Source organism: Morone saxatilis, unplaced genomic scaffold (assembly GCF_004916995.1).
Source record: "Morone saxatilis isolate NCDOM2014 unplaced genomic scaffold, NCSU_SB_2.0 Contig2, whole genome shotgun sequence".
NCBI classification, from domain to species: domain Eukaryota; kingdom Metazoa; phylum Chordata; class Actinopteri; family Moronidae; genus Morone; species Morone saxatilis.
Window position 1 is genome coordinate 2,984,828 of NW_023339762.1, and position 23,662 is coordinate 3,008,489.

A 23,662-nucleotide genomic window follows, 5' to 3' on the forward strand; every position below is an offset into this window, starting at 1 on the left:
TATTGCTATATAAAGAGTGGATTCAATGAATGTGTGTAATATGGAATTGGTTCCCTTAGTGACAAATGCACAAAGAATTATCACTTGACTTCCCCTTTTTCTCCGCTTTTTAACATCTTTTATCTCATTGTTTTGGTTTTACAGCACTCCCACTAACCTGGCTGTCCCAGATGGTTTGATACACAGAACCATTTGGAAAGAGGTTTTGGAAACTGTTTGGAAAAGAAAAAAAATTAAACATTTGATTGGATGAACTATTACCATCTACCACGGGCGAACTTTAACCAATCAACAAACCATATAACGTTGTCAAACTCTTACCGAAGCCAGCTGGGAAACGAGTGAAAATATTTTTTCTATTGAGCAAAGCCTTTAGTGTTGTTCTCTTTCAAAGAACAAATACCCTCCAGTTCTGATATATAAGTGATGCTAGCAGCATCTATGCTATGCTAATCTACGCACCCACCCCGTAGCATGCAAGTACTTCCCCAAAGGATGTTAGTTTGGCCACAACTGCATAGAAGCCTGGCAAGGCTCTCCACCCCAAGCAGGCCAAAAAAACGTCTTTACGGAATCCTTTTCAAAGATACATTTCCATGTATTTCCATTATATGTTTATGTTGAATATAGTTTATATATGTGTATTTTGTAAACTCTAATTTCCCTGGATGTTCAACAGTTTTAACAAGAGAAGAATATTTTGTCTGGTGTAAGCACAAATTATGTTTAATTTGACCCTGTTCGCCCCAATTGTACAGTATATGATCTAGTACAGCACTATTTTTCTGGTTAGAATAACTGCACTGTCCATTTAGGAAAGACGTATATATCTGCTTTTACAAAGTATATGTTTGACTGCACAAATGACAACATGAGTGGCAATGTAGGGCAGTAGATGTTGTTATGTTTGGTTAACGAAATTAAAAAAAAGAACGTTTTCCCTCAATGTCCCACCACTGTCCCAGACATGACAAAAATTGTCCAAAGTTGTTTCAGTAACTCAAAAGACTTCATTGACTCACTCTGGAAGCTCCACTAGTTGTTCCCTGCACTTAAAAATAATAATATAACAATAAATAATAAAAATAGGACTCATCCTAGGTGTTTGGCCATAATCAGTTTCCATTATTCTTTTATTCATTGTTGAGTTACTGTTTCTTGGTTATTTCTAACAGTTTGATCAATAAATGTATCACTGCAAACGGCAGTGCAAATGCAATGCGTTGGTATGCGGCGATTAAAATATACATACGTACACTCTGAACATTACTAATATTAATTAGCCAAAAAATGGGCGCCTGGTTAGCTCAGTCGGTAGCTGGTGACCCACATGCAGCGGCCCGGGTTCAAGTCATCCCCTCTCTCTCTCAGGTTCATCGTATATTTTAAGTTAAAAACATAGGAACTGAGTCAAATGAACTATTTCAATATTTACAAGCTCAAACTAACTATTTACATGTAACATAGGAACACACTAATCCAGAGAGAAAGAGTGCAAGTCAAATGCACCCAACACGCCACGCCTACTGACTGCGTGAGGACTGCACAGGAATAATTTAAAATATAATATATTTCTCTCCGTTTCCCTGGTGTATGAATAAAGATGCTAAATTTGTGACTAGTTGCTTTCTAGAAATGAAGTCACTGATAGGTAGAGCCCGACAGTAATGGCATTTTGTAACCAATACTGATTTTAGAGGGTGAATGTTTGAGCTGTAATGAAAATAGACCTTTTCTATGTGGAGTGTGCTGAGTAACTGATATGATTAACTGATTTAATTATGCTTTCTTAAACAAATAACTTTAATAAAGAATAAATAAGTGAAGTATTCCTTAACATATTAACTTATTGAACATATACACTGTCAACCACTTCTAGTTGACATTGCTGAGAGCTGCCTCTTCTCTCGTAATCTGTGCTGCTTGCCACAGTGTCTTTTTCTGAATTATATATATATATATATATATATATATATATATAACATCCTAAATCTCGAGCGCTGCTGGGTGCTCTGATTGGTAACAGCTAATGTTAAGGGATTAGGAGGGTAACCTCAGTATAATGTAATGTAAGCACATACAGTATATCTGCTTACCTGCATTAACACCACATTACACTAATAAGCCCCCCACTCCATAAATCAGAAGTACAACTCCCCTCTTGTCCTTTAATGGGACATTATGATAGAGAGCCAACTAAAAGCTACTGACCCGACCTACATGGCCTCATTTGCTCCTTCTGAAAAGACACAGTTGAGCGTTTTGTTTACCCATCAAACCCTTCAGGCTTACCCCAGGACTCAAGGCTAAGATGAGTTTCTTGTTGACTTACCTCAAATTTCACAAGGTACAAACACCACACCCATGCACACTGTCGGCAGGAACTCTCCCTACAAACCTGAGGCTTCCTAGCGAAAATCCTCTTTATTCTACTGAAGGTTCTGTACACGTCAGGAGACCGAAGACTGAGCGTTACATACAGCACCATACACACATACATACACACGCTGTGTATCTCAGCAGGGCAGGGGACAGGAGCAGAGGGCAGGTAGTGGACTTGGAACTACAGAAACTTCCAGACCCATCCTGGTGAGTATCTGGAATCATTCATAAAGCTTCCATGTTATTCCTGTTGTATTGGTGCATTGCATAGTTAGACAGAAATTTGCTAGATTTTTAATGTTTAACATGGAGAAATAATCATTCATTCACTGTTAAATAAAAGAGCAGACAGTAGCAATGGTTCCATATGGTGGGACAACATTAATACAGATGGTTGTTTTCTTTTGTACCTCAAGAACACAATTTTTAAAATACTCGTCTCAGCTTTTACTAACCATATGTCCATTTCCGATTACAGTCTATCTAATGGTACAACATCTATCTTTCCAGTGTATCAGGGAGACCACCCTCTGATCTCCCACCCTCATCAGTCCACCATGGGCCAGACCATCAGCAAACCCCCTTCTAACACCTTCCAGAACTCCAACTTTCTCTCCTCTTTTAAACGTGCCAACTCCAGCCGTCGTTCCTACCATCAGAACACCCCCCCTCGACCGAGCATCTTCTCCACACTGAGAAGGCCCACCGTCCCCAAACCTAATGATTTCATTGCTCTATTCAACGATTGCATCTCTGTCGCCTCATCCAGAACTCAAGAATACCTCCTCTTTAAAGACCCGGAGGACAAGTTCCACCCGAGCACTGAGGTGCTCACTCAGGTAGGTAACTTTATTCTTGGAAAAAAAAAATGAAGACACCACTTCACAAAAAAATGGTCTTTAAAATATCTTGTCCTCCAACAGGTCTTTTTAATGACCTACATCTCTCAGAGCGTCAACCTCAACATGACAGACAGCTTCAACTGCACAGCCATGACGCCTGAGCAGCGCATCCTCCTGGGGGCTGACTGGGTTTGGGCTGTGCTGGAGAAGCCCACCAAGAACCCTCGGATCCAGATTGCCGTGCGGGTCCTACACCTGCCCGACATGCAGGACGTCGAGGAGAACTTCCCCTCAGAGGCCTGCAGCGACTCCATCCAGATTGCCCAGAAGGAGTCCAACAACAAGACTACGTACGAGAGGATGGTCGATTTCTGCACCTCCATCGGCAAGGACTGCTACGCCCTCTTCTTGTTCTTTGGTAAGAAAAACGACAAAGAGAATATCTATGGCGTCCTCAGCAACAACTTTGAGGCAGCAATCGGGAAGTGCAACAAGATTGACAGAGCTTTAATCGAGAACTTCTTCAAAGGCTCGAGGTATCTCCATACACCTTCAGGAATGATGCAAGCTATTGTCACCAGGAGAGTGGGAGAGCCTCTCACTCTCATGATTAAATTCAGCTGAACCAAAGGGACTTGTAATATTTAATGGCCAATAACATGATACAGCCACACAGTAATAACCTTTATGTGATAGAAATGTGGGGTTTATTATTGTTATCTCTTGAGAAATTACCTTCAGACCTACTAAGTTGAAAATAGAAGGCTTTTGAGAAAAACTATCACAGTTGTTTGATGGTACATCAATATGTCAGTTTTCTGCTGTTTACTTTGAGGCCTGTTTTCTGACAGCTTAATCAACACGTCATTTAAAAACAAGACCAAACATACTGCACTTACATGCGTCTTTAAAAAGTTGCAAGGTTCCATCATACAATTTGTCCAACAGAGGAGTAACTATTAATGTTACTAATGGTTGAATCCCATTTCTATGCTTTACTTCCAGGGTCTAGCTATTGTATGACTCACTACTACAACTATTATTAGTTACACTGCTTTTTCTGCTCTGACGTGAAAAAAAGGTTATTAGATGTGATTAACAGCAAAACCTCATACCTGTCTTCAGTCTTCAGTGTTTCTTCAAAGAGAAAAGGATCATACAAACCTAAAGTAACATGTGTAAATGTTAAAAGGTTAAATGCATGAGTGCAGAACTAGAATTATATTTATTAGTTAGATATAATCCATCCTGACATTAAACAAAGCTCAAGTGAATAGTTCACTTGAAAATGAAAAATCAGTGTAGATCCGTCCCTCCAGGATTTTGCTGGCTTTTTTTTTTTATTGTTGCAGCTTAAAATGCCTGATTTAACGTCAGCTTTTCTAAAACATTGTGATGCAAGTTGCGATGTTGTTAGGCATTTTTTTGCAATGAAAGAGAGTAAGTGAAAATGAAAACTACGAAAATTAAATTATTAAAAGTCAAAGGCAACTTGTTCCAATGAAAATAAAATCATAACTGTACCATCACAACTTCCTGGAGGAACTAGAAGTTCTGAAAGATAGAAAAAGAGTGAAGTAGGGCAACTACCTCCAATAAACCAAAGTAAACTGGAACATGTTCTTTAAAGACAGACAACGATGACCAGAAAATCACATGACATACTTGCAACAGGATCCATGTTTTTGTAACCAAATAGCTGCTGTGTTTATGTAAATTTGAGTTGAGTTTAGGCTTTCTTTACAGTGTTGTTTTGTATATTACCAACTATTTTACTGGATATAGGCAGAATATTGGTACTTTTACCTGAAACTACTCTTCTTGAGGGGAATTCTCATTTCCTTTAAATTTGTATCACAAATTGCAATGGGTTAAATGGAAGAATGAGTATGCAACATGTTTAGATTTGGCATGCTAATTATTCTCAAATTATATTAATAACATGGACAGGAAACATTTACTGTGATATTGTTTGATGTCACTATATCAGCATACAGTAGGGTAAAAACAAAGTGAAATATTTGTTTTAATTTTATCAAATATTATTGTAAAATGACTTTAGATCTTTAACTAATTATTGTATATTGTAAATTGTCACATATTTAATTTAAATACTAACATATCTTCTCAACATATCTAACTCAATTGCTTTGATCCTCATTATTGTTGCTTTATGCATTGTTTTGCTTTTTATAAAAGGATTTGCAAGAAGATAATGTTTTTCCACTTGTGTACAACAATATCAAAAAGCTTTCTAAGAGGATTTGTGGGTAAAATGTACTCCTGAGTGCTGATGTCCTGATCAGATCTCACTTCAGCTAGACCAAAAGCTTCTAAGAGGGCTGTAAAAAATAAAACACACATTGGAGAGAAATAGCAGGTTTACCTGGAAAGACCAGTGTGTTAAGGTAACATTACGAGACAGAGCAGGAGCTGCGGGGATCAAACCGACACCTTCCAATTAGTGGACAACCACTATGCCTCTGAGCCACAGCCGCCCACATTCCAATTAAACAAAGGCCAGTTTGTCAAAATACAAATTCAGCAGCAAACTACAGAAATCATGTCAGAGTGGAGAGGATGGTCCAGGCAGCACACCCCAACCATTACTTTACCATTAATAAATACATTATTGTCTCATCATTTTAGCCCTGCTAGCAGCTCAGAGGATTGCAATCCCATCATCCTCAGCTATACTTTATGTTTTGTGCTAATTACCAAATGTTAGCACGCTAACACAATAAACTGAGATGGTGAAAATGGTATGTTAACTTGACCTGCAAAAACACAAGCATGTTAACATTGTATGTCATCAATGCAAGCATGTTAGCATGCTTACATTAACATTGATCTCAATGCACAGCTTCACAGAGCCACGAGCAGGGCTGTAGACTTAGTCTACTGCTTTAAAATACAATTTTACTGTAAGTAAAAGCTTTGGTAATGGAACAGAGTTGACCACACAGTACCAACTGTATGTTCAGTATAAGCCTATTCAAAATTTGACCCTTTGTTCAACCGTGGAAAAAATATAATATCCAAACAGTAATACCCTGTCCTACCTGTCCTACCTGTCTGTAGGCGCAGCGGACCGCTGTAAAGCTCACTGGCCACACATGCTTACGACAGTCACAGCTCAATGTATGTAACACTTGGGCTTTACATGGGAGGGGTTGTGTTTGGATAGAACTGTCAAAAATAGGATTTATTTAAGATGTGTTTATTTTAAAATAATACTGTAAAAATATACAATGAAAAGGCACGTTTACAAAATGGTAATTATATACTTAGTTTCTTGCATTACTAACCAGAACTTTACAAAGGTACAAAAAACAACACATATTAAAAACTAAGAGTGGCGTAATTTTGAGGGCAATGTTCTGCAGCTTCATCTTGAAATGGTTGAGGCTGAGTTTTTATTGTAAATCATTTCTCAAACTTTCTTTATTGTTCACAATAAAAGCAACAATTAGAACTGTAATGCTTGATTGTAAACTGTTCAATCCATATTTCCTTGTGAGAATCAGGAACATTCAATTATTTTCACACTTTGTATGACAGGAATGTTTCAGAGAAAAAAAAAAAAAAAGACTTGTTCCATCATAGTTCATCCTTCATGTTGGTTTTGTCTTTGTGACTTTCACGCTCACAACTACACAAAGCGGTCTGGTCGTCCGCCTGAGGCACCAGCTCCATGTCTGCATGCCGTGTTGGCTGTCCTATCTGCCGCTCTGAGTACATGTGCAGCACTTGGTAGTAGTAACAGTACAGCCTGCTGGGCTGCAGCAGCTCTCTGGCCGCTGTCTGACCTGCTCTGGCGATCTCTTGTGCTTCAGTGTCGTTCTCTTTGGCCCATTTGATTTTCTCCAAAAGGTCTGACAGGTTTCTCTTTACGGGAACGTAGTGAGTGCCTGCTTTAAGATGGCTGTAGAAGAATTCATAATACTGCGAGTCCTGCTTCAGAACCAGACTGTTCCCGAGCATCAGGTAAGGAAAGCGATACGCTGCCACTGTTCCATCCACGTTCACCTGGTACTTGTACTAAAACGAGAAATAAAACCATTTTTAATATCAAGTGTTTATTAAAATGTGTGTACTATTTATTTTATTGTTTTTATCATGGTAAGATTATTTGTGACCATAACTGGGAAATCACATCAAAAACATAGAAAAGAAGGAAAAAACACCTGCCTAACAAGTTACAGGATAAACATGAATTATTCAACACTGATTGATTCATTCATTTTTCCTCACCTTGAAGAAGTCAAAGAATCCAACAAGCGGTGCTTTGCCCACATGTTTCTCCCTGTCTCTGAAAAAGAACCATCCTGTGATGCCTGCATCCAGCAGCTCAGGGTTTTCCTTGGACAGAGAGACCAGGTGAAGGCGCTCCTCTCGACTGTCCCGGCCACGGAAAAACGCTCGATCTGTTTTGTTAATCCAAGGAGGCCCTGGAAGAAAGTTGTCCAAATGTTACCCAGAGAGGCAGAAAACATAAAGATATGAGGTCCAAAGAGCTTCAATTGACTGAATTTCAAAGCATCAACTTTAATAAATAGAGAGATAGAATAGAGAATATTACACTAGCACTGGTGGTGCATTTTAAGGACAATAACTCTAAGTGAATAACAGGTTTTCATTCTAGATAAATGAAACAACTCCTATGTACTTCCATAAAAGTTATTTATTATTTGCCAGGGTTTAACGTGTACTATAAGGACACATTAAGCCTGGGGTAAGGGTGGCTACATCTCCTGAATCATTAGTTATATTCAGTTTTTTTCTCACACTAGTCTGATTAAATGGAAAAATCAGTCAGAGGCTACATACACAAGTGTACACAAATGTGTTTACAATTTTTAAAAATAACAGAGAGCATATGATTGAAATCTCATGAATCCTGGTCAAGAAAGAATGAAAAAAAAAACGGGATAAAAGGCACACTTTAAGAAACTTTTAATAAAGTGTACTTAACCATTTCAGTCCTAAAACGTCCATAATTTTATCAAGGTGTGTACATACCTTAGGTACAGCGTCCTGAGACCGAGAGACTGTAGTTTGACATGTTGGGTGAAAGTAGATTTGAGAAAACACATGATGGAAACTGCTCAAACGTGCCAGTAGATGTATCTATGAATTGTTAGGAATGGCCAGTAGTTTCTCAAATAGAACAGTGGCTGTGGTAAATTTTAAGACTCCACTGTAATATCTGCAAGAGCTTCCCGCTGCAAATTTTTTTCTTCCTTTAAATGTGAAACAGGACGTGCTCTAAAATAAAAATAAAGAAACTCGGGCTTAGTTAAACCTGATGCCCTGCAACCATTTCGATAGGCAAGTTTTGGCAGTCTTGGGTGTGGAGAAGTACATCACTTTTAATTTACTGGTTCTAAAAACTACTTTCAACTTACAGCTTTTGGCTAAGTGAAATTCGCAGATTACTAAAAACTTCTAATATTGTAAACTTCTAAAATTCAAACAATTATCCACTATTGTTTATGTAAAACTGAGAGGGCCCAGGACTGAACCCTGTAGCACCCCCTGGCGGACAGTTTAAATGTGAGAGGGAAGTAAATTCAGTTTGTGTGTGGTGCAGATTGCACCCAATCTCCTTTGTTCATATGGTTTGACACTGTCCTTATTCAATTTTAGAGCCCTGAAATTCAGTCTGACTTCAAAGCAGTATATACAACTGAATCCTGTGATTGAATAGTCACCTAACTGCAGCCAAATAAACAGTTTTTGCACCACTACAGGTTTGCACCACTACTACCATGTAAATTAATGTTATGGAACTGGAAAAGCCCACAACCTGCTTCTCACACTCAGTGGTTAAGGGAAGCTATGCAGCACTTTACATTAGATAATCTCAACTATGAGCTTTGAGATAAAACATAGCAGATCTTTCTGAATTATTTTCTTTCTGAATAACACCAGGCTCTTAACTCTGTCCATTTAAGTAGATGCTGCACTTTGAATTTTTTATCAACTATCTATTACTACATTCTCCCACAACTCTCCGTCTGTGTATTCTTCTGGGTTTTTTTTTCAATACTGCTATGATCCAAACCAATAGTTTTAAAACAGTGTGAGAGCCTGAACACCTGATCACCTGTTAAGTGATATTTCTGGCTGCTGCAGGTTGATGCATTTTTTCTGGCCTCCCCTGGAGCCCCCCACCACTACTTCAATTCAGTCTTATTTTTTTCTTAAACTATTGTGGTCCACATTATTAAAATATTTCAATGAATCGTTACTCGTCAAGAGCCTGATATTAAAACTAATGTCAATGAGCTTCACTTCTCAACTTGGTCTCTATACAAGGGTGCTATACAAATAAAACTGAATTGAATTGAACTACAGCAGCCCTCATAGTGACTCAGGTGTGTGTGTGTGTGTGTGTGTGTGTTACCTGTGTTTCCCTGGACAGACAGAAGGTCATTGGTGACACCTCTCATGGTCTCCAGGGTCGAGTGTGTGACCTCGTAAGTGGGGAGGACAATGTCCCGTGTGTCTGTAGAGCCACACCACGACAGGACTGGAACAGCATCTGTTCTCCTCGTCTCTAAAGGCCAGTCGCCAACGTTGATGAAAAACTCCACATCAGGCGCCCTCACCTTCAACAGCAGATTAAAGATCCCAGGAGATTGAAAGCAGAAAATTACATGATGCCAAGAGCAGTCTCTTGGCAGTAATATTAAGAAACAACATGCATATGATCATTTAACATCCCCACAACATCTAGAATACCTTTCTTGTTAGAGAGAGCAGAATTTCATCAGAGAACATCTTGAAGTCGGTGTATTTTCCCAGAGTGCGGCGGTACAGCTGGTTGTTGATGATAGCGTAGTGAATGAGACCTCCTCTGTTGGCAAATCTGCGAGGCACTTCCCGTCTGAGACGCTCCAGGTCGATTGTAGGAAAAGATTTAAAGTCTGCCAGAATCTGAGGCTCCTCAGCGGGACACTGCATGGTACTCTGCCAGACGGAAGCATCGAGTTCTGGACAGTCACAGTACTCATGATAGACTGGACCTGAGTGTCAAAAATAATGCTCAGGCTTAGATGACGGAGCCAGAGCACGACAAAGCAAGGCGGCATTTGTTCCTGCATCACAGAATCAATTATGCATTTTATTTTTACGTTTAAAGGAGCTGGTGTTAATATTTTGTCATATATCAAAGTGTGGTGATGTGTAACATTTCTGAGACAGGTCGGACGCATTTTGCACATTTTCTGTTGCGCTTCGTTGAGGGGAGATTGTTATGTGAAGTGAATCTCTAAGTGGCCTCATCTAATAATGATGAGAATGGTGAAATAACACAATATTCACTGAATCTGCATAAGAATGACCGTGAGAGGCTCGATGAGGCTTGGTTTTAAGACCAGCACTCACTGTACATAGAGCAGCGTGGGTGTTGTTTTGCAACAAAGCTCTTTACTGTGTGATGCACGTCTGTCTGGTCTGGAAGAGGGATCCTTCCTCTGTGGCCACTCCTTCCTTTTTTTTTTCCTGTTCAAGAGCTTTTTGGGGATTTTTTCCCATCTGTATTGAGGGTCAAGGGGACAAAGGGTGTTGTGTGCTGTACAGATTAGTAAGTGCCTGTGTTTATTAATGCATAAGACAACACAAACCTTGGATTGTGTAGGGTGACTTGGCAACAGCAGCATCTTGGTGGAGGACTTCAACCTTCAGGCCCTTCAGCACGGTCCCATAGAGCCGGTACCTCACCAGGAAGGACCCGTCTTGTCTGTCCAGGGGTGGAGGGACGTGGATACGAATGTGCTCCATCTTGTCCAGCGGACCTATCTTCACTTTAAATGTGTCTTTACCTAAAACAGCACACGTAAAGAACATTTCAGTGACTTAATTTCATAAAAACCAGCACACTAAAGAACATTTCAGTGACTTAATTTTCATAAATACAGCAGCACGTCAACAGAACATTTCAGTGACTTAATTTCATCTTGCTGCAGGGCTTAATGAATGGCAAAGCCCTCCATTACACTGTTACACTTGCCCCTGCCCAGCCCTGATACACGACCCTCTATTGTTAGCTGACCAAAACCTTTTTCAGGGTTAGAGGAAGATTAAAATGAGAACTGACGTTAAATCTCATTTGAAGGCTAAGTGAGACATTAGTTTTGATTATTAAACTATTATACTATTCAATATTCACGTCTCGTCAACAATGCCACGAACAACCCGCTGTTGAATGTAGCTAGCTAACGTTGTGTCTGTTGATGGCATACAAAAGATATGTTGCGGTTAGCTTAAAAATGATGCAGGAAATTAGCTAGCAGCAACCGCTGTGTTTAACATGAAGACACTTTGAGCACATGAAGTTACTGTGTTTGAGGTCCGTTTACCTGGAGATAAAGTCAGGTTTTCTCCGTTTGAATTGACCGCCTGAATAATGAAGTAGCGGACTGGTAAAACTATGTCGGGGTTCAGCCCTGGACCCCAGATGAGACATCTCTCTGGACTGATTCCTTCACAGTCACAAACCGTGAAGTTTATGCTGATAAATACCACTAAAACCACAAACTTACTGATTAAACCATTCTGTAAAGGCTTAACTAAGTCTACGCCACGCTCACACACCATATTCCTCCAACTGATAGCTGCTAGACGTCTGAAGTAATTAAATATTGACTGTAAAGTTTTGATAGAAACTCCTATTCCGACATGTTGGTGAAGAGAAACACGCCCATTATCCGGTGATGCCTTCACGGGGTGTCGGAAAGATTGCGACGCTCCACCAAAAACCTAAAACTGTACAGTACATAGACAACAGTATAATATATAATAATATATAATAACTGTATTTATGACTGTGCTTCAGTAGGCCTTACTGATAAAACCGTATCAACCACTCAGGTCCACTTACTCATTTGTTCTGGAGCTTTCAACCATACCTGACAAAATACTACAGATAACAGCATCATTTGTAAAAGATGAAAAGAGCTACTAGAGCACCTTAAAACCAAAGTAGTGGGTTTATCCTTTGGTGTTATTTGTTCTTAACTTTTTACTCTTGGGCTGCTATCTTAGTCTATTGCAGTAGTTTGTTGGGAAATTGTCTCGGATTTTTAAGATTTTAGATTAAATAACCTCGCAAGAGGGTGGCATTGGTGACTTTAAGGATAGTAGAAATATATACTGATTTAAAGGTACAGTGTGTAACATTTGTAAGGCTCTATTGGCAGGAATGGGATATAGTATTCATAAGTATGTATTCATTAATGTTTAATCACCTGAAAATAAGAATCATTTTTGTTTGTTTAGAAAAGCATTTTTGTTACTTTAGATTGAGCCGTTTTTAATCTAAAGACATTTCTTTGTTAAATTTGACATAAAACCAAGGTGGCAGCTGGGGTGGCAAGGCATTTTTGCCACTCTTCTAGATACAGCCCTGCTTACCATACAGTAAAATAAACAATATGATTCACATTAAAAGTGGAATACTTGTATATACTATTAAGTTCACATTAGGCACACACAAAAGCTTATTGAATAGCCAGAACATTTGGTAAAATTACAGAAAATCAGTAAAAACTGTAGAACAATAGCGCTTTGATATTAAAATCAACACTGTTGATTTACATCTCTTTTTTTCCGCAAAATTGTACATTTTGGCCTAAAAAAATCATTTTAAAAGTAATAAAGTAATTAAAAGGAAGTCTAATGACATAGGCTACTGTATATAAAAGTACCCCTGAGTCTCTCTACATTTCTTGACATCAAAAATCACACACACACACACACGTTTGGATTTTGGTTTGTGATTTATATTAGAACACCCACAGCGTTCATACAGTGATTGGTGGTTTTGTGATTGAATGATAACAGGGAATACACCAGTTTTGTAGTCAATCAGAACACTAGTATGCAAAAATGTTTTCTGTTTTGTGTCCCAGCTTGTCCAAATTGGGCAGACAAGCGTACTGGATCATCGGTGGAGGACCGCACAGGACAGCAAGGACATCACTGGACGGAGCAGGGAGGTGTTCCTTGATCATGTCATAGGTCACAAACCCTGCACTATAGCGCCAATCTTCAGGACAACACAAGAGAGCGAAAGAAAGATCAACCTTCAATTACAGTGAAACAGATTTTGAACACTCAATTTCTTTAAAGCAGTGGAAATTCAGATGTCTTTTTGCCATATTTACAGCCAGAAATGTGAAAGCACTTTCTTCCTTCCATCCTGCCTCTGTGCTGGCATAAAGTGGCAGGATTTACCAAACAACATCAGTGGGAAACATCTCTAAACACTACAAATCCAACACTTCCTGTTTATATCATTTTTAATCTATCTTTCTTCCCTTGTGCCTCAGCAGAGGGATGCCCAATGGTGAAGGGTGGGTAGAACCTAAAGTTCAACATGTGCTTTCATCCACAGACAGGCAACCAAATAATGACACTGCTAACGAAAGAGCAAGTACACCTCTTCTAATGAATAATGATCAAGGACTGATGTGTTTCTATTCTGTGTGGAACTAATGACAGACAAGACAGAATGCGAGTGGCGTTCGAGGCCTGGATTATGTAACAATATTATGCTCATTAATTTGTGCTCGCTTTAGGGATCATGCAAAGGAAGACATGAGCGTTTTGCTAAGATACTGTAACACCTTGTTGGTACTATCTCCCTCCTCGGCCTGCAGGGATTTCCTTCAGCTGAGGAGTCTTTGTTTGGTCTCCCACTCTGAATATTCAGCAGTGAAACCAAAGGAGCGGGCTTTAAGACTGATTTATTCATATAGCCTGGCACTCTACTGTATATCCTTTATGGTAACAGTATAAAATTAGTGGAAAATGTCTCCACCAGATCCCACATGAGGAGAAGTAAGCATAAGTAGGTATTTACGATGTGTAATGTTTTGCTCTCTTTACATTTGAAATGGTTTTTAAGAACAAATACAAAGATAGAAATGTAGATATACCTTTTCTATGTGATATTTTGTCTTCTGTCATAGTGTTGTGTGGTATGTAGCAAATAAAGTTTATTATCCAGTATCATTTATATTTTAATAAACTGCTGAAAAATGTGTAATGTATAAGGCTTTTATCTTCCCAAGTACATTTTCAGTGTAATCAAGTTTGCCCACATGGAATGTTTTACTCAATGAAGATGCAGAACCTTTATTTATGGATATATCAGTGCTACTTGGATGGTATTCAAATTAGGGCTGTGAATTGGCAAGAATCTGGCAATACAATATGTTCGCAATACATGGTTTACAATTGAATTTACTGTGATACTGTAAGCCAGCCAATATATTGCAATTTAAAAATCTAGTTCTCTTTTTTTTAAGTTCATATTTCAGGTATCATTTTATGTATGCTAGTGTCAAAATACTGACACTGACAAGAACATCTGCAAACAAACCCTGTTTTTCCTTCTTTTTTTAAATATATTTATAATCTGTCCTGTGAATGTAAGACCAGAAGTCCATTTAAAGTTACATCAACTTTTCTTTTTCTTTGTTGCCACTTGGGGGCCACAAATTGATAGGGATAACATAGAGTCACATAACTCCAATCAACAAGAAAAATATCTGCCTCTTTAAAGCCTTTAATGCTGCACTAAGAGTTTGTTGCTAACTTTGCCTGCCATTTGGTGCTGGGCAGGCAGCAGGCAGTCGGTTGACTTTTGCCTGCTGTAGCTGGGAATGAGATTGATGACAGCAGTGAGACTGATCAGAAACAGTAAAGTTTTAGGGGGCCATAAAACCAAAAAGATTAACTGAAACATGCTAAAAAGCTCTGCAGAGCTGAGAAGAACTGCTCATTGAGTTCATCGATTGTTAATCTCAAAATATTGATTTGTGCAGCTTTAAAGGTCCAGTGTGTAACATTTAGGATCTATCACCAGATATGGAATATAATATTCATAAGGATGTTTTCACTAGTGTATATAAACCTGAATATAAGAATCCTTGTGTTTTCATTACCTGAGAATGAATTTTTATATACAGGTCGCCTTCCATGGAGTCTGCCATGTTGAACCGTCATGTTTCTACACTAGCCCAGAACGGACAAACCAAACACTGTTGCCTAGTTTCTCCTTCACGCCTGGAAAGGCAGGGTGAAGCGATCTGCAATCTGCACCTACACTGCTAGATGCCACTAAATCCTACACACTGAACCTTTAAAATTGAGAGGTTATGCATTGTACTTAACATGGTACTGTCTGTGTCAGGTAATGTATTGTATTGTTTTTCAAAATAAAGACAACATTACCCATGCATTGGTGACAGGTAATCTTCAGTCATTTTTCTTCATACATTTTTGACTTATCTGTAAGAGCACCATTGGAATCTGCTGCCTTACCCTGCGAAGGTTTGTCCAGTGTGAACCAAAGTTGAACTTTGTCAGGATGGTTCTTCTTCACCTCCTCCAGCTCCTCCCTCAGTAGGATATCTTTCTCAGTCTGATAGGGAGCGAAGTGAAAGGGATTAAGCTTCTCCAGAGTGTTTTCCATTTATCTACAGTGCAGTAATACTCTTTAACAATGGGACACAGGGACAATACACTGCACAGAGCTGACCTGGTTGGCGAATATGAGAGAGCACTTGGTCTTGTCAGTGGGGTCTGCTGTGATACTGCGGATTAACTGCAGCATAGGAGTGATACCTGAGATGGTAAAAGACATTGAAGTTAGCCTCAGAGGATGGTTCATGTCTAACTGAGGGCATCATTAGCTACAGTGTTTCATGATATTGTCAACAAAGAAAAAGAAAATATCATTAAGGGGTTCTGAAAGTTAAACTAAATGACAACTTTAGAGTACATTAGAGTGATTGTAAATAGTGTAAATGAACCTGTTCCACCGGCGATCATTGCAACGTGCTTAAACTTCCGAACTTTCGGCTCTGACTTCTTGTCTGGTCGGATGGAAAACAGACCTGATGAGGAGAGAGTAAGTCTCAGTGTTAGTGTGTGTTTGGTCTTATTTTGTACCACAGTGGCATCTGCTGGTGACAGCAGCTTTATTTCTTTTCTTTCCACACCATTTCCCTTATACACCAGCAGTCCATTGGGTCCTCTGAAGTCAATGGCGTCTCCAATAGCCATGTTGTCCAGGTACTGAGACATCTTCCCTCCCTCTGGGAAGGAGGGGTGGGAGTTCTTGTAGTACACCTGGAGAAGTTACAAAAGGACACAGCAATTTTTATTTATTATTTAATCTTTTATTGAAAAATGTCCTTTACTATGTAAAGCTAATGTCCTTTACTATGTTAAGCTAGTCGCTAACTTTCTGTCTGCTGTTTGGTGCTGGGCAGGTAGGGTACAGTGTACACTCGGACAGGTATTTATACTCTTGTAGCATTGTTTTTTTTATCTCTTTAGTTCGACAGGAATTTTTTCAATGGACTAGAAAAGATCTGCTAAGCATCTGGTCCACAATCCGTTCATGAATGACTTATTACTGCAGACTTGAATACAAAGCGAGAAAGTCATGACGTCTTATTGAGGACTTACTAACTACCTGCCATCCAATATGTGATATAATGGCTTATAACTGATGTATAAAGTATCAGTAAATGATATTTTTATTTGTAAAGTCAATAATAAAGAGCCCTAACAGCCCAAATAACCCACAGAAAAAGTTCTGCAGTTAACCCATGGGCCGACCTCTGTTGCTACCTTCATGTCGTTTTGTGCCCTTAGGTCAGTTATGTTCATTACCTTAACCACAAGGTCGACATATCCCTGGTCCTCATCACTGGAGACTGGAGTGTAGGCTCTGACCACCAGACTCCCGTTCACCTTGACTGACAAGTACACGTGCTGACCTGGTCCAGAGGACAGAGGGGAGGACAGGCAGGGAGGATGGGTGAGGTGGTGGATTTGAGGGAATGCGGGAAAATGTGGAAACATGGGAGAAGCATGAGGAGTGATGGAAACAAGCTGTATCTAACCCATTTAAAACAACCTTTCTCGTTCTCGTGCTTACACTACCGATGTATTGTAATTTGGGAATCTAATGAATCTCTTATACACCAGCACATGTGTATCCTTTGATGTCTTGGAGTATTACAATGTATGCATTATCATGAGTAATATCTTCTTGTTTTCTCATTTCAAGACACTTAAGCCGGGCCAATGCTCAGATATGTGTGCCTAAATGCTTACTTCCTAATCTTTATCTTAAAACATGATTGAAAACCGTTCAATCTAGCTGTTGTGTATCTGAGAAGAGAAGAGAGCTGTTTCAGTACCTATTGGCAGTCCAAGGATATGAGTTGAAGATGGAAGCCCAAACCGAAATTTCTTTGTGTCATGGCTGATTTCCTGTACAATGACACACACAGGTTAGAAAAAAATACAAAAACAAAGAAATAGTACATACAATGTCATAGCTATTAGATTTCTTTCAAATCTCATTTATTCAATGCTGTGAGAACCACCATAGAAATCGCAGACGGATATCTCAAACACTTCCACTGTATGGTACTATGGTAAACCAACCCTTTCAACTGGATGAGCTTCATAAAATTGGTGTGCACACTTGTTTAAGACAGTGGTTCCCAACCTTTTCTTTAAGACGTACCCCCACAGCCCTATGAGAGGAACTCAGTTTACTGCTGTCAGTGTTGAGGTTTAGGATGGTTTGGTCAAGTTTGCATTCGTCACTAGTGGCATAAGCTAACTAGCTAACTAACAACTGTTTATCCATTACTTTTAGCTAACTATTTAAACTGTTTGCCTTTGGATAATCGTCTCAGCTGTTTACTTTGGCTAACTGTTTCAAATGTTTACTTTTAGCTTACTGTCTCAATTGTTTGCTTTTGGCTAACTATTTGAACTGTGCATTCATTATTTTTAGCTTCTTATACCCATTTATATATTGCTGTTAGCTGAATTATTTAGCTGTTTATTTGCTTGGTAGCAGTAACTTCCTTCACACACAGAACATCTTACAGCTGCCTCAACGTATGGATGAATATTTTCTAATCAAATTCTTATTTCAGTTTTTTTCCCTTGTAACAGTAGAAGCACCCTGTGGGGTAAAGCAGGCTACCCCTGGTTTAAGACATTAAACTAAAACTGTGGTTGGCCACATACATTCACCTGAAATGTTTCAATATAGGGTGAAACACAAACTGGAATATAACTGAGTGCACATCTCCTTTTCTGCAGCCAGTTAGATGCTACATTATTCCCTCACAGTATTAAATACTTAACAAAGTAGTTGAATATTAAGTTGCTGTGTAACCAGGTTTGAATGTGTGAAAGTACTGATTTTTAATGTGTGTGTGTGTGTGTGCAGTATACCTGTTTGTCTATAAGGGGAAGGGGATATTTGACCGTAGGATCCTGCAGAGTGACAGGCAGCTTCTTCTTCTTCCCTCCTGCAGAGCCTCGCAGGAGAAAGTACAGCACTGTCACTACCACCACAGAAACAGCTGCCACCACCGAGATCATCTGCAACACAAAGATCACATACAGTGTGGAGACTCACATTGCACAACAATAACAGTTAAATGTTCTAATTTTGTACAAAATGCATTATCAATAAGTTACACTACAGTACAGTTAAACAACATAAAAACAATGACAGAGGAATGTTGAGCAGATAAATAAAATCTCACAATCTGGGTAATATTGAGCAGTTCTTCAATGAATATAACCACTTTCAGACAAGATCAAGTGGAATAATAAATAGGGAAATGAAGTGAAAGTTAATTCTCACCAAGCTTTGATCCATAGTTTTAACATGTAACAAATAACTTCCTCACACAGTCTGGAGACCAGAGTCCACACACAGTCCAAGCAATGCCTTCACAATACTCTCTCTCTCTCCTCTCTCTCTCTCTCTCTCTCTCTCTCCCCCACATGCACAAAGTGTAGGGCCTCTTAAGGGGGTGTGTCTTCCCACAGGGGGAAAGGTGACACAAGGTCCAAAGCACCAATAGGAAGACAGATCTCATCATGACACTACATAGTACAGAGGTGGTGTTCAGGCAGTGAGGAGCAGAGCCGTGAGATCACACCACTGAGAGAGGGGAGGAGAGAGAGACACCAGGATTACATAACAAGCACTGAGCAGAAGTATTAGTTTTCTTTATAGAGAAGTACTCACATTTTCAAAGCTGATAATCCTGGTTGTATGAGCATACTGCACAGCCCATTTCATTTTTGAATCTTGATTTTTATTGCATCTTAATATAATACATGATAGGAAAGTATGTCCTCAAGTTTACTGACAACTTTAACACTGAGTTCAAAACAAGTGGCGTAAAAATCATTAAAAGTTTCTTTTCTACCAGTGGAATCACCAAGCAGCAAAAGCAAAGATCATATAGACTTTATCTACAATGGTTTATAATAGATAAACTACAAAGTTCACTACATAAATTACCTACAAACATAAAAAACACAAGACACCTCTCATAATGCAACAGTGGCAACACTTTAGTCCCACTATTGAGCATTTATAAGCAGTACAAACATTTAGTAAATGCTTTATAACACACCATAATGTGGTTGGAAATATACAGAAATGTTTAAGTGTGTAAGGTATTTGACAGCAATTATAACTTCTCCTGAGAGAGAGAGATATTTTATATTAAGTGTGTCATTCATCATGTTTATACACCAACCTCCACCTCTGGATGCCCACAGGAGGAGCTACAGTTGTTGACAAATACATTAATAAACACATATATCTGCATACAAGTGCATAATACTGTGTTAGATATGCTTTTAGAAATGCTAAATTGTGGGACTTAAAATAATGTTATTATTTATTTATTTATTATTTCCAAATAAAATGTATAATATACATAATAGCATGTTTCTAAAGTGTTTTGGGATGCAGATGTAAACATTTAGGAGGAAGATAAACAAAACAAGAGTCACAGTCAGCCATTAAAATGAAAATCAGGACTCAATAAAGGGGAATCATACCACTCTGTCAACAAGTAGATTTATTTCAAGCTGTTTTTTATTGTTTGATTAAATTGAATTCATTAAACTGAATCTATGACCAAAGCACTTAAAGAAATGTCCAAAGTGTTATATATTACAGGCTTGGAAATGTGTCCCCACTCCCTGAGGATTCTCCGCTGTAGTCATGACCTGAGCCCATGTCCACATGCAGTCTGGGATCCTCTGAGCTTTTATGGTCCACATCACCTTGTTGGGTCAGGGCTCTGCTGCTGGACTGCTGCACAACTGGGTCTGCTACATCCAAGTCCACTAAAAGCAGAATTATGTAGAGTTACAAAAGGACAGGATAAAGCGTGACAAAAGCATAAAGCGAGGGCATACTGTACATTATCTCTCTCATAACACGTAAGTTATTTTGCACTATAAATGATCTTTATATCATATTTTGTAAAAACATTGTAGTATTTTTAAAGTGGTGTCCATCTTTTCTCTGAACTAAGAAGCACGATTCATTGTTAGTTAATGATTTCCTTCATGTCCTCAAGTCACTTTCAGTTCATATTTGCAGGCAAGACTGTTATGATTAAGAACAAGATTGCTAATTGCCTGTACTATCTACATTTCCTGCAGTATAGCAATTCATCCAGTTGAGCTCATTTTGTGATACATCTATTACTATAAGGGAGAGGAAAGAACTTTACTTTTTTCAAGAAAACAACCAACAAGTTCATCAGTACCACTCTCTTCTCCTACAGCTACTATAAAAGTGCTCTTGAGCAAGGCACTGATCCCTAGCTGCTGCAGTGGAGCTGCTGGGCGGTCAGTAGCTGCCGGCTGTAGTCACGCTGCAGCTCAGCTTCCAGTGGGAACATGGTGCCTGTATGAAGGTTGTTGCTTTTTACTCAGACTCTCCTGTAGAAATCAAAGTTGAAAAACTAGGCAGAGAAAGCAGGCCTATTTTGTAGCAGATATTATGACTTGTAAAATGAGTGTTAACACAGTCCAAATTAATAACATTAACAATGGCTGCATCCCATTTCATGTGCCATCTCCAGGACACTTTTCATAGCAGACATTTGGACTTGTGAATGCAGGAAAAGCACAGATGTAGATAATAACATTAACAATTATGTGTGCCAGTAAACAACATCATTGAGTGAGCATGCACAATAACAGAGTTTAACTAAATGGAATGCAGCCATCATTAATATTATAATTTCACCCATTATTTTCCTGCAAACTGTCTTCTTACTTAAGTACTTAAACTAATCTCTTCCACCCCTGGTCCTGTGTGCTGCTACCAAAGTAAACGCTACAAAATTAAAGGCCCAGTGTGTAGGATTTAGTGGCATCTAACAGTGAAGTTGAGGATTGCAACCAACTAAAAACCTGCTTGTTTTAGTATTTGATGACCTGGTAAGTATGGAGAAACTATGGTGGCTGTGAAACTTTCTGCCAATAGATCCTTCTAAATGTTACACACTAGTACGACAAAAAACACATTATTAATCACCAGCTGTTCACAAATTAAATTAAATTCAGATTAAAAACTATTTATTAATGTGACTTTGAATTGTCCCAACACTTGTTTCACTTCAATCCCTAACAACTGCCACTAGAGGGAGCCCTGTACCTACAAACAGCAGTTCCCTTTTATGCGGTTGTACTGACATCAACTTTAAGAGTTGTTATGAGAGATGGAAGGTCACTTCTTCTGGCATATGAAATTAATGTTTATACCACAAACAACCTAAAAGCCCCCTTCTTGTTGGTGTTGTGGATGTTTGGAGGACTAATGTGTCCTCTGCAAGCACAACTGACTCCTGACATAGCGGCAAATTCCAAGACAATAATGTACAATATATTAAAAACTACAAGCATGTAATGAATTACTTCTTCTTTCATAATTAAGTACAAGGCATGCTTATCACATTCATATATAATGAAGGGCAGTGGCTCCCAAACTGGGAGTTGGGACCTCTTTAAGATTTAAGATTCAATGATTGATAAAATAGGAAAGCACATTTGTTAATTATTCTGTAATTATTTCTCTTCAGATGTCTAAAAAGCATTTGACTAAAACAATAGAATGACTAATCACCCTTTGGTTGACCTTTGGTTGACTTCATCTACAGTAACTTGAGAAATTAATTATTTGTCAGTGAAGCTGAATCCTCTAGAGTTGAATAGTGAGTGAAACAATGCCTTGTTTGAGGGAAATACATAAACTGTGTGGGCACAACACTGGGCATGTTGCTGTCTCTGCCTAATGGATGTCCAGTGTGTGCTGTGTTCACTGGCACTCTGATAACAACTAACTATTGAGTTTCTTTGACCAGGGGCAGCATTGTTATTATATTCTTTAGGTAGATTATAAAATTAATTTACAATGAACAAACATAAGCACTGTATGCATTGTAGATGGGTTAGGAGTGAAGTTACATCTTGTTATGCTAATCATTTTTCAAAGAAAAAATCTCAAATAGATCTTAAGAAAAATGTAGATTCACTTTTCATGATCTTGTGGGGCTTAATAGCCTACTCATTGAATTTTGTAATGACACAGATTCTTATGAATGAAGTTTTGTCTGTATACACTGCAGTCATATACTTTTTACACAAACCTAGCATTTCTGGCCTATACCTAGTGTTGATGCTAAACAGCAGGACCATTGGCATATAAAAGATAAACGTTGCATCTCCACTTCCCTGATGAAACTACCCCAGATATGGTCGCCCCCATCTTGCGCTGGTGATGTTATTTGGAGCCAGAATCTGCGCAGTAGCGATCGGGGTGTGCACCACAGTATCGAGGTCCCACCCATACACATGGCCGACTCATGAGCAGGCCTCAGCTGTCAGTCATGACATGAAATGTGCTTTTTACAGCAGTAAAAAACGAATTAAAACCAAACGTATCAGAAAAATGAACACTTGAACGTACATCAGCGCCATAAGCCTAACCTACGTGACTTTTTTTTTTATTCTAACGTAACATGTTTGAGTAGGACTTTTTTGCTTTTAACCCGTGCTGCCTGTTGATGGTTTGCGACAGGTATTCATCATTTTTCACTACCTTTGAGAGCTAACTCGCATTTTAACTACCACTAGCTGCTTTAATTAGAATTACATGTCTCATGTTACTAACTAAAGCTGACAGATGTTCAAAAAAGTATGGCATGTAGTAAAATGGTTTTGGAAATGTGAGGATGACTGCCACATATAAATTTACTTTATTTTATACATTATACCAACTATTGTCCAGAAGCTTAGTTTCTTGTCTAGTATTTAAAAATCAAAAATTGTACTGATACATACCTGTATACTATACTTGTTAGCTCCGCCCATTCTGAGTCAGTGCACACCTGGATGGGCGGAGCCTCTAGTTACACAGTTTGGAAAGAAGGGTTACTGGAGAAATAAAAGGTGCAAAGCAGCATCACAGTCCCGAAGGAACTGGTGAAGGTGAACCCTGGAGATATGCCTCTGAAAGACGCATACACATACACACACAAACCAGAGAGAGAGAGAGAGAG

The 23,662-nt window shown here is 38.8% G+C and overlaps 4 protein-coding genes across 4 annotated transcripts in view; 1 reads left to right on the top strand and 3 right to left on the bottom strand.

The window, feature by feature from the left end:
• Window positions 1-2,904: 2,904 nt before the first annotated feature.
• On the top strand, window positions 2,905-5,897 carry rep15 (RAB15 effector protein). Its single transcript, XM_035664572.1, has 2 exons — window positions 2,905-3,221; window positions 3,306-5,897. The coding sequence occupies exons 1-2, from the start codon at window positions 2,940-2,942 to the stop codon at window positions 3,846-3,848; spliced, it is 825 nt and encodes a 274-aa protein (XP_035520465.1). The 5' UTR covers window positions 2,905-2,939; the 3' UTR covers window positions 3,849-5,897.
• Window positions 5,898-6,646: 749 nt separating this feature from the next.
• On the bottom strand, window positions 6,647-11,936 carry poglut3 (protein O-glucosyltransferase 3). The gene is made up of 6 exons (XM_035664571.1): window positions 11,591-11,936; window positions 10,856-11,053; window positions 9,972-10,255; window positions 9,634-9,838; window positions 7,479-7,675; window positions 6,647-7,265 (listed from the first exon to the last, which is right to left on the bottom strand). Exons 1-6 carry the CDS (start codon window positions 11,826-11,828, stop codon window positions 6,825-6,827), a joined length of 1,563 nt encoding a protein of 520 aa, XP_035520464.1. The 5' UTR covers window positions 11,829-11,936; the 3' UTR covers window positions 6,647-6,824.
• Window positions 11,937-13,009: 1,073 nt separating this feature from the next.
• On the bottom strand, window positions 13,010-19,061 carry LOC118330671 (NADH-cytochrome b5 reductase 2). The gene is made up of 9 exons (XM_035665318.1): window positions 18,928-19,061; window positions 18,510-18,659; window positions 17,453-17,525; window positions 16,920-17,026; window positions 16,241-16,370; window positions 16,052-16,135; window positions 15,778-15,863; window positions 15,561-15,660; window positions 13,010-13,278 (listed from the first exon to the last, which is right to left on the bottom strand). The coding sequence occupies exons 1-9, from the start codon at window positions 18,940-18,942 to the stop codon at window positions 13,106-13,108; spliced, it is 918 nt and encodes a 305-aa protein (XP_035521211.1). The 5' UTR covers window positions 18,943-19,061; the 3' UTR covers window positions 13,010-13,105.
• A 324-nt stretch (window positions 19,062-19,385) lies between these two features.
• The window catches only part of LOC118329927 (ovochymase-2), a gene marked incomplete at its 5' end in the record, with an annotated part of 12,283 nt that continues 8,006 nt past the window's right edge, over window positions 19,386-23,662 (bottom strand). The window contains 1 exon segment of the mRNA XM_035664279.1: window positions 19,386-20,435. Within this exon segment, the coding sequence (XP_035520172.1) occupies window positions 20,260-20,435 (176 nt within the window).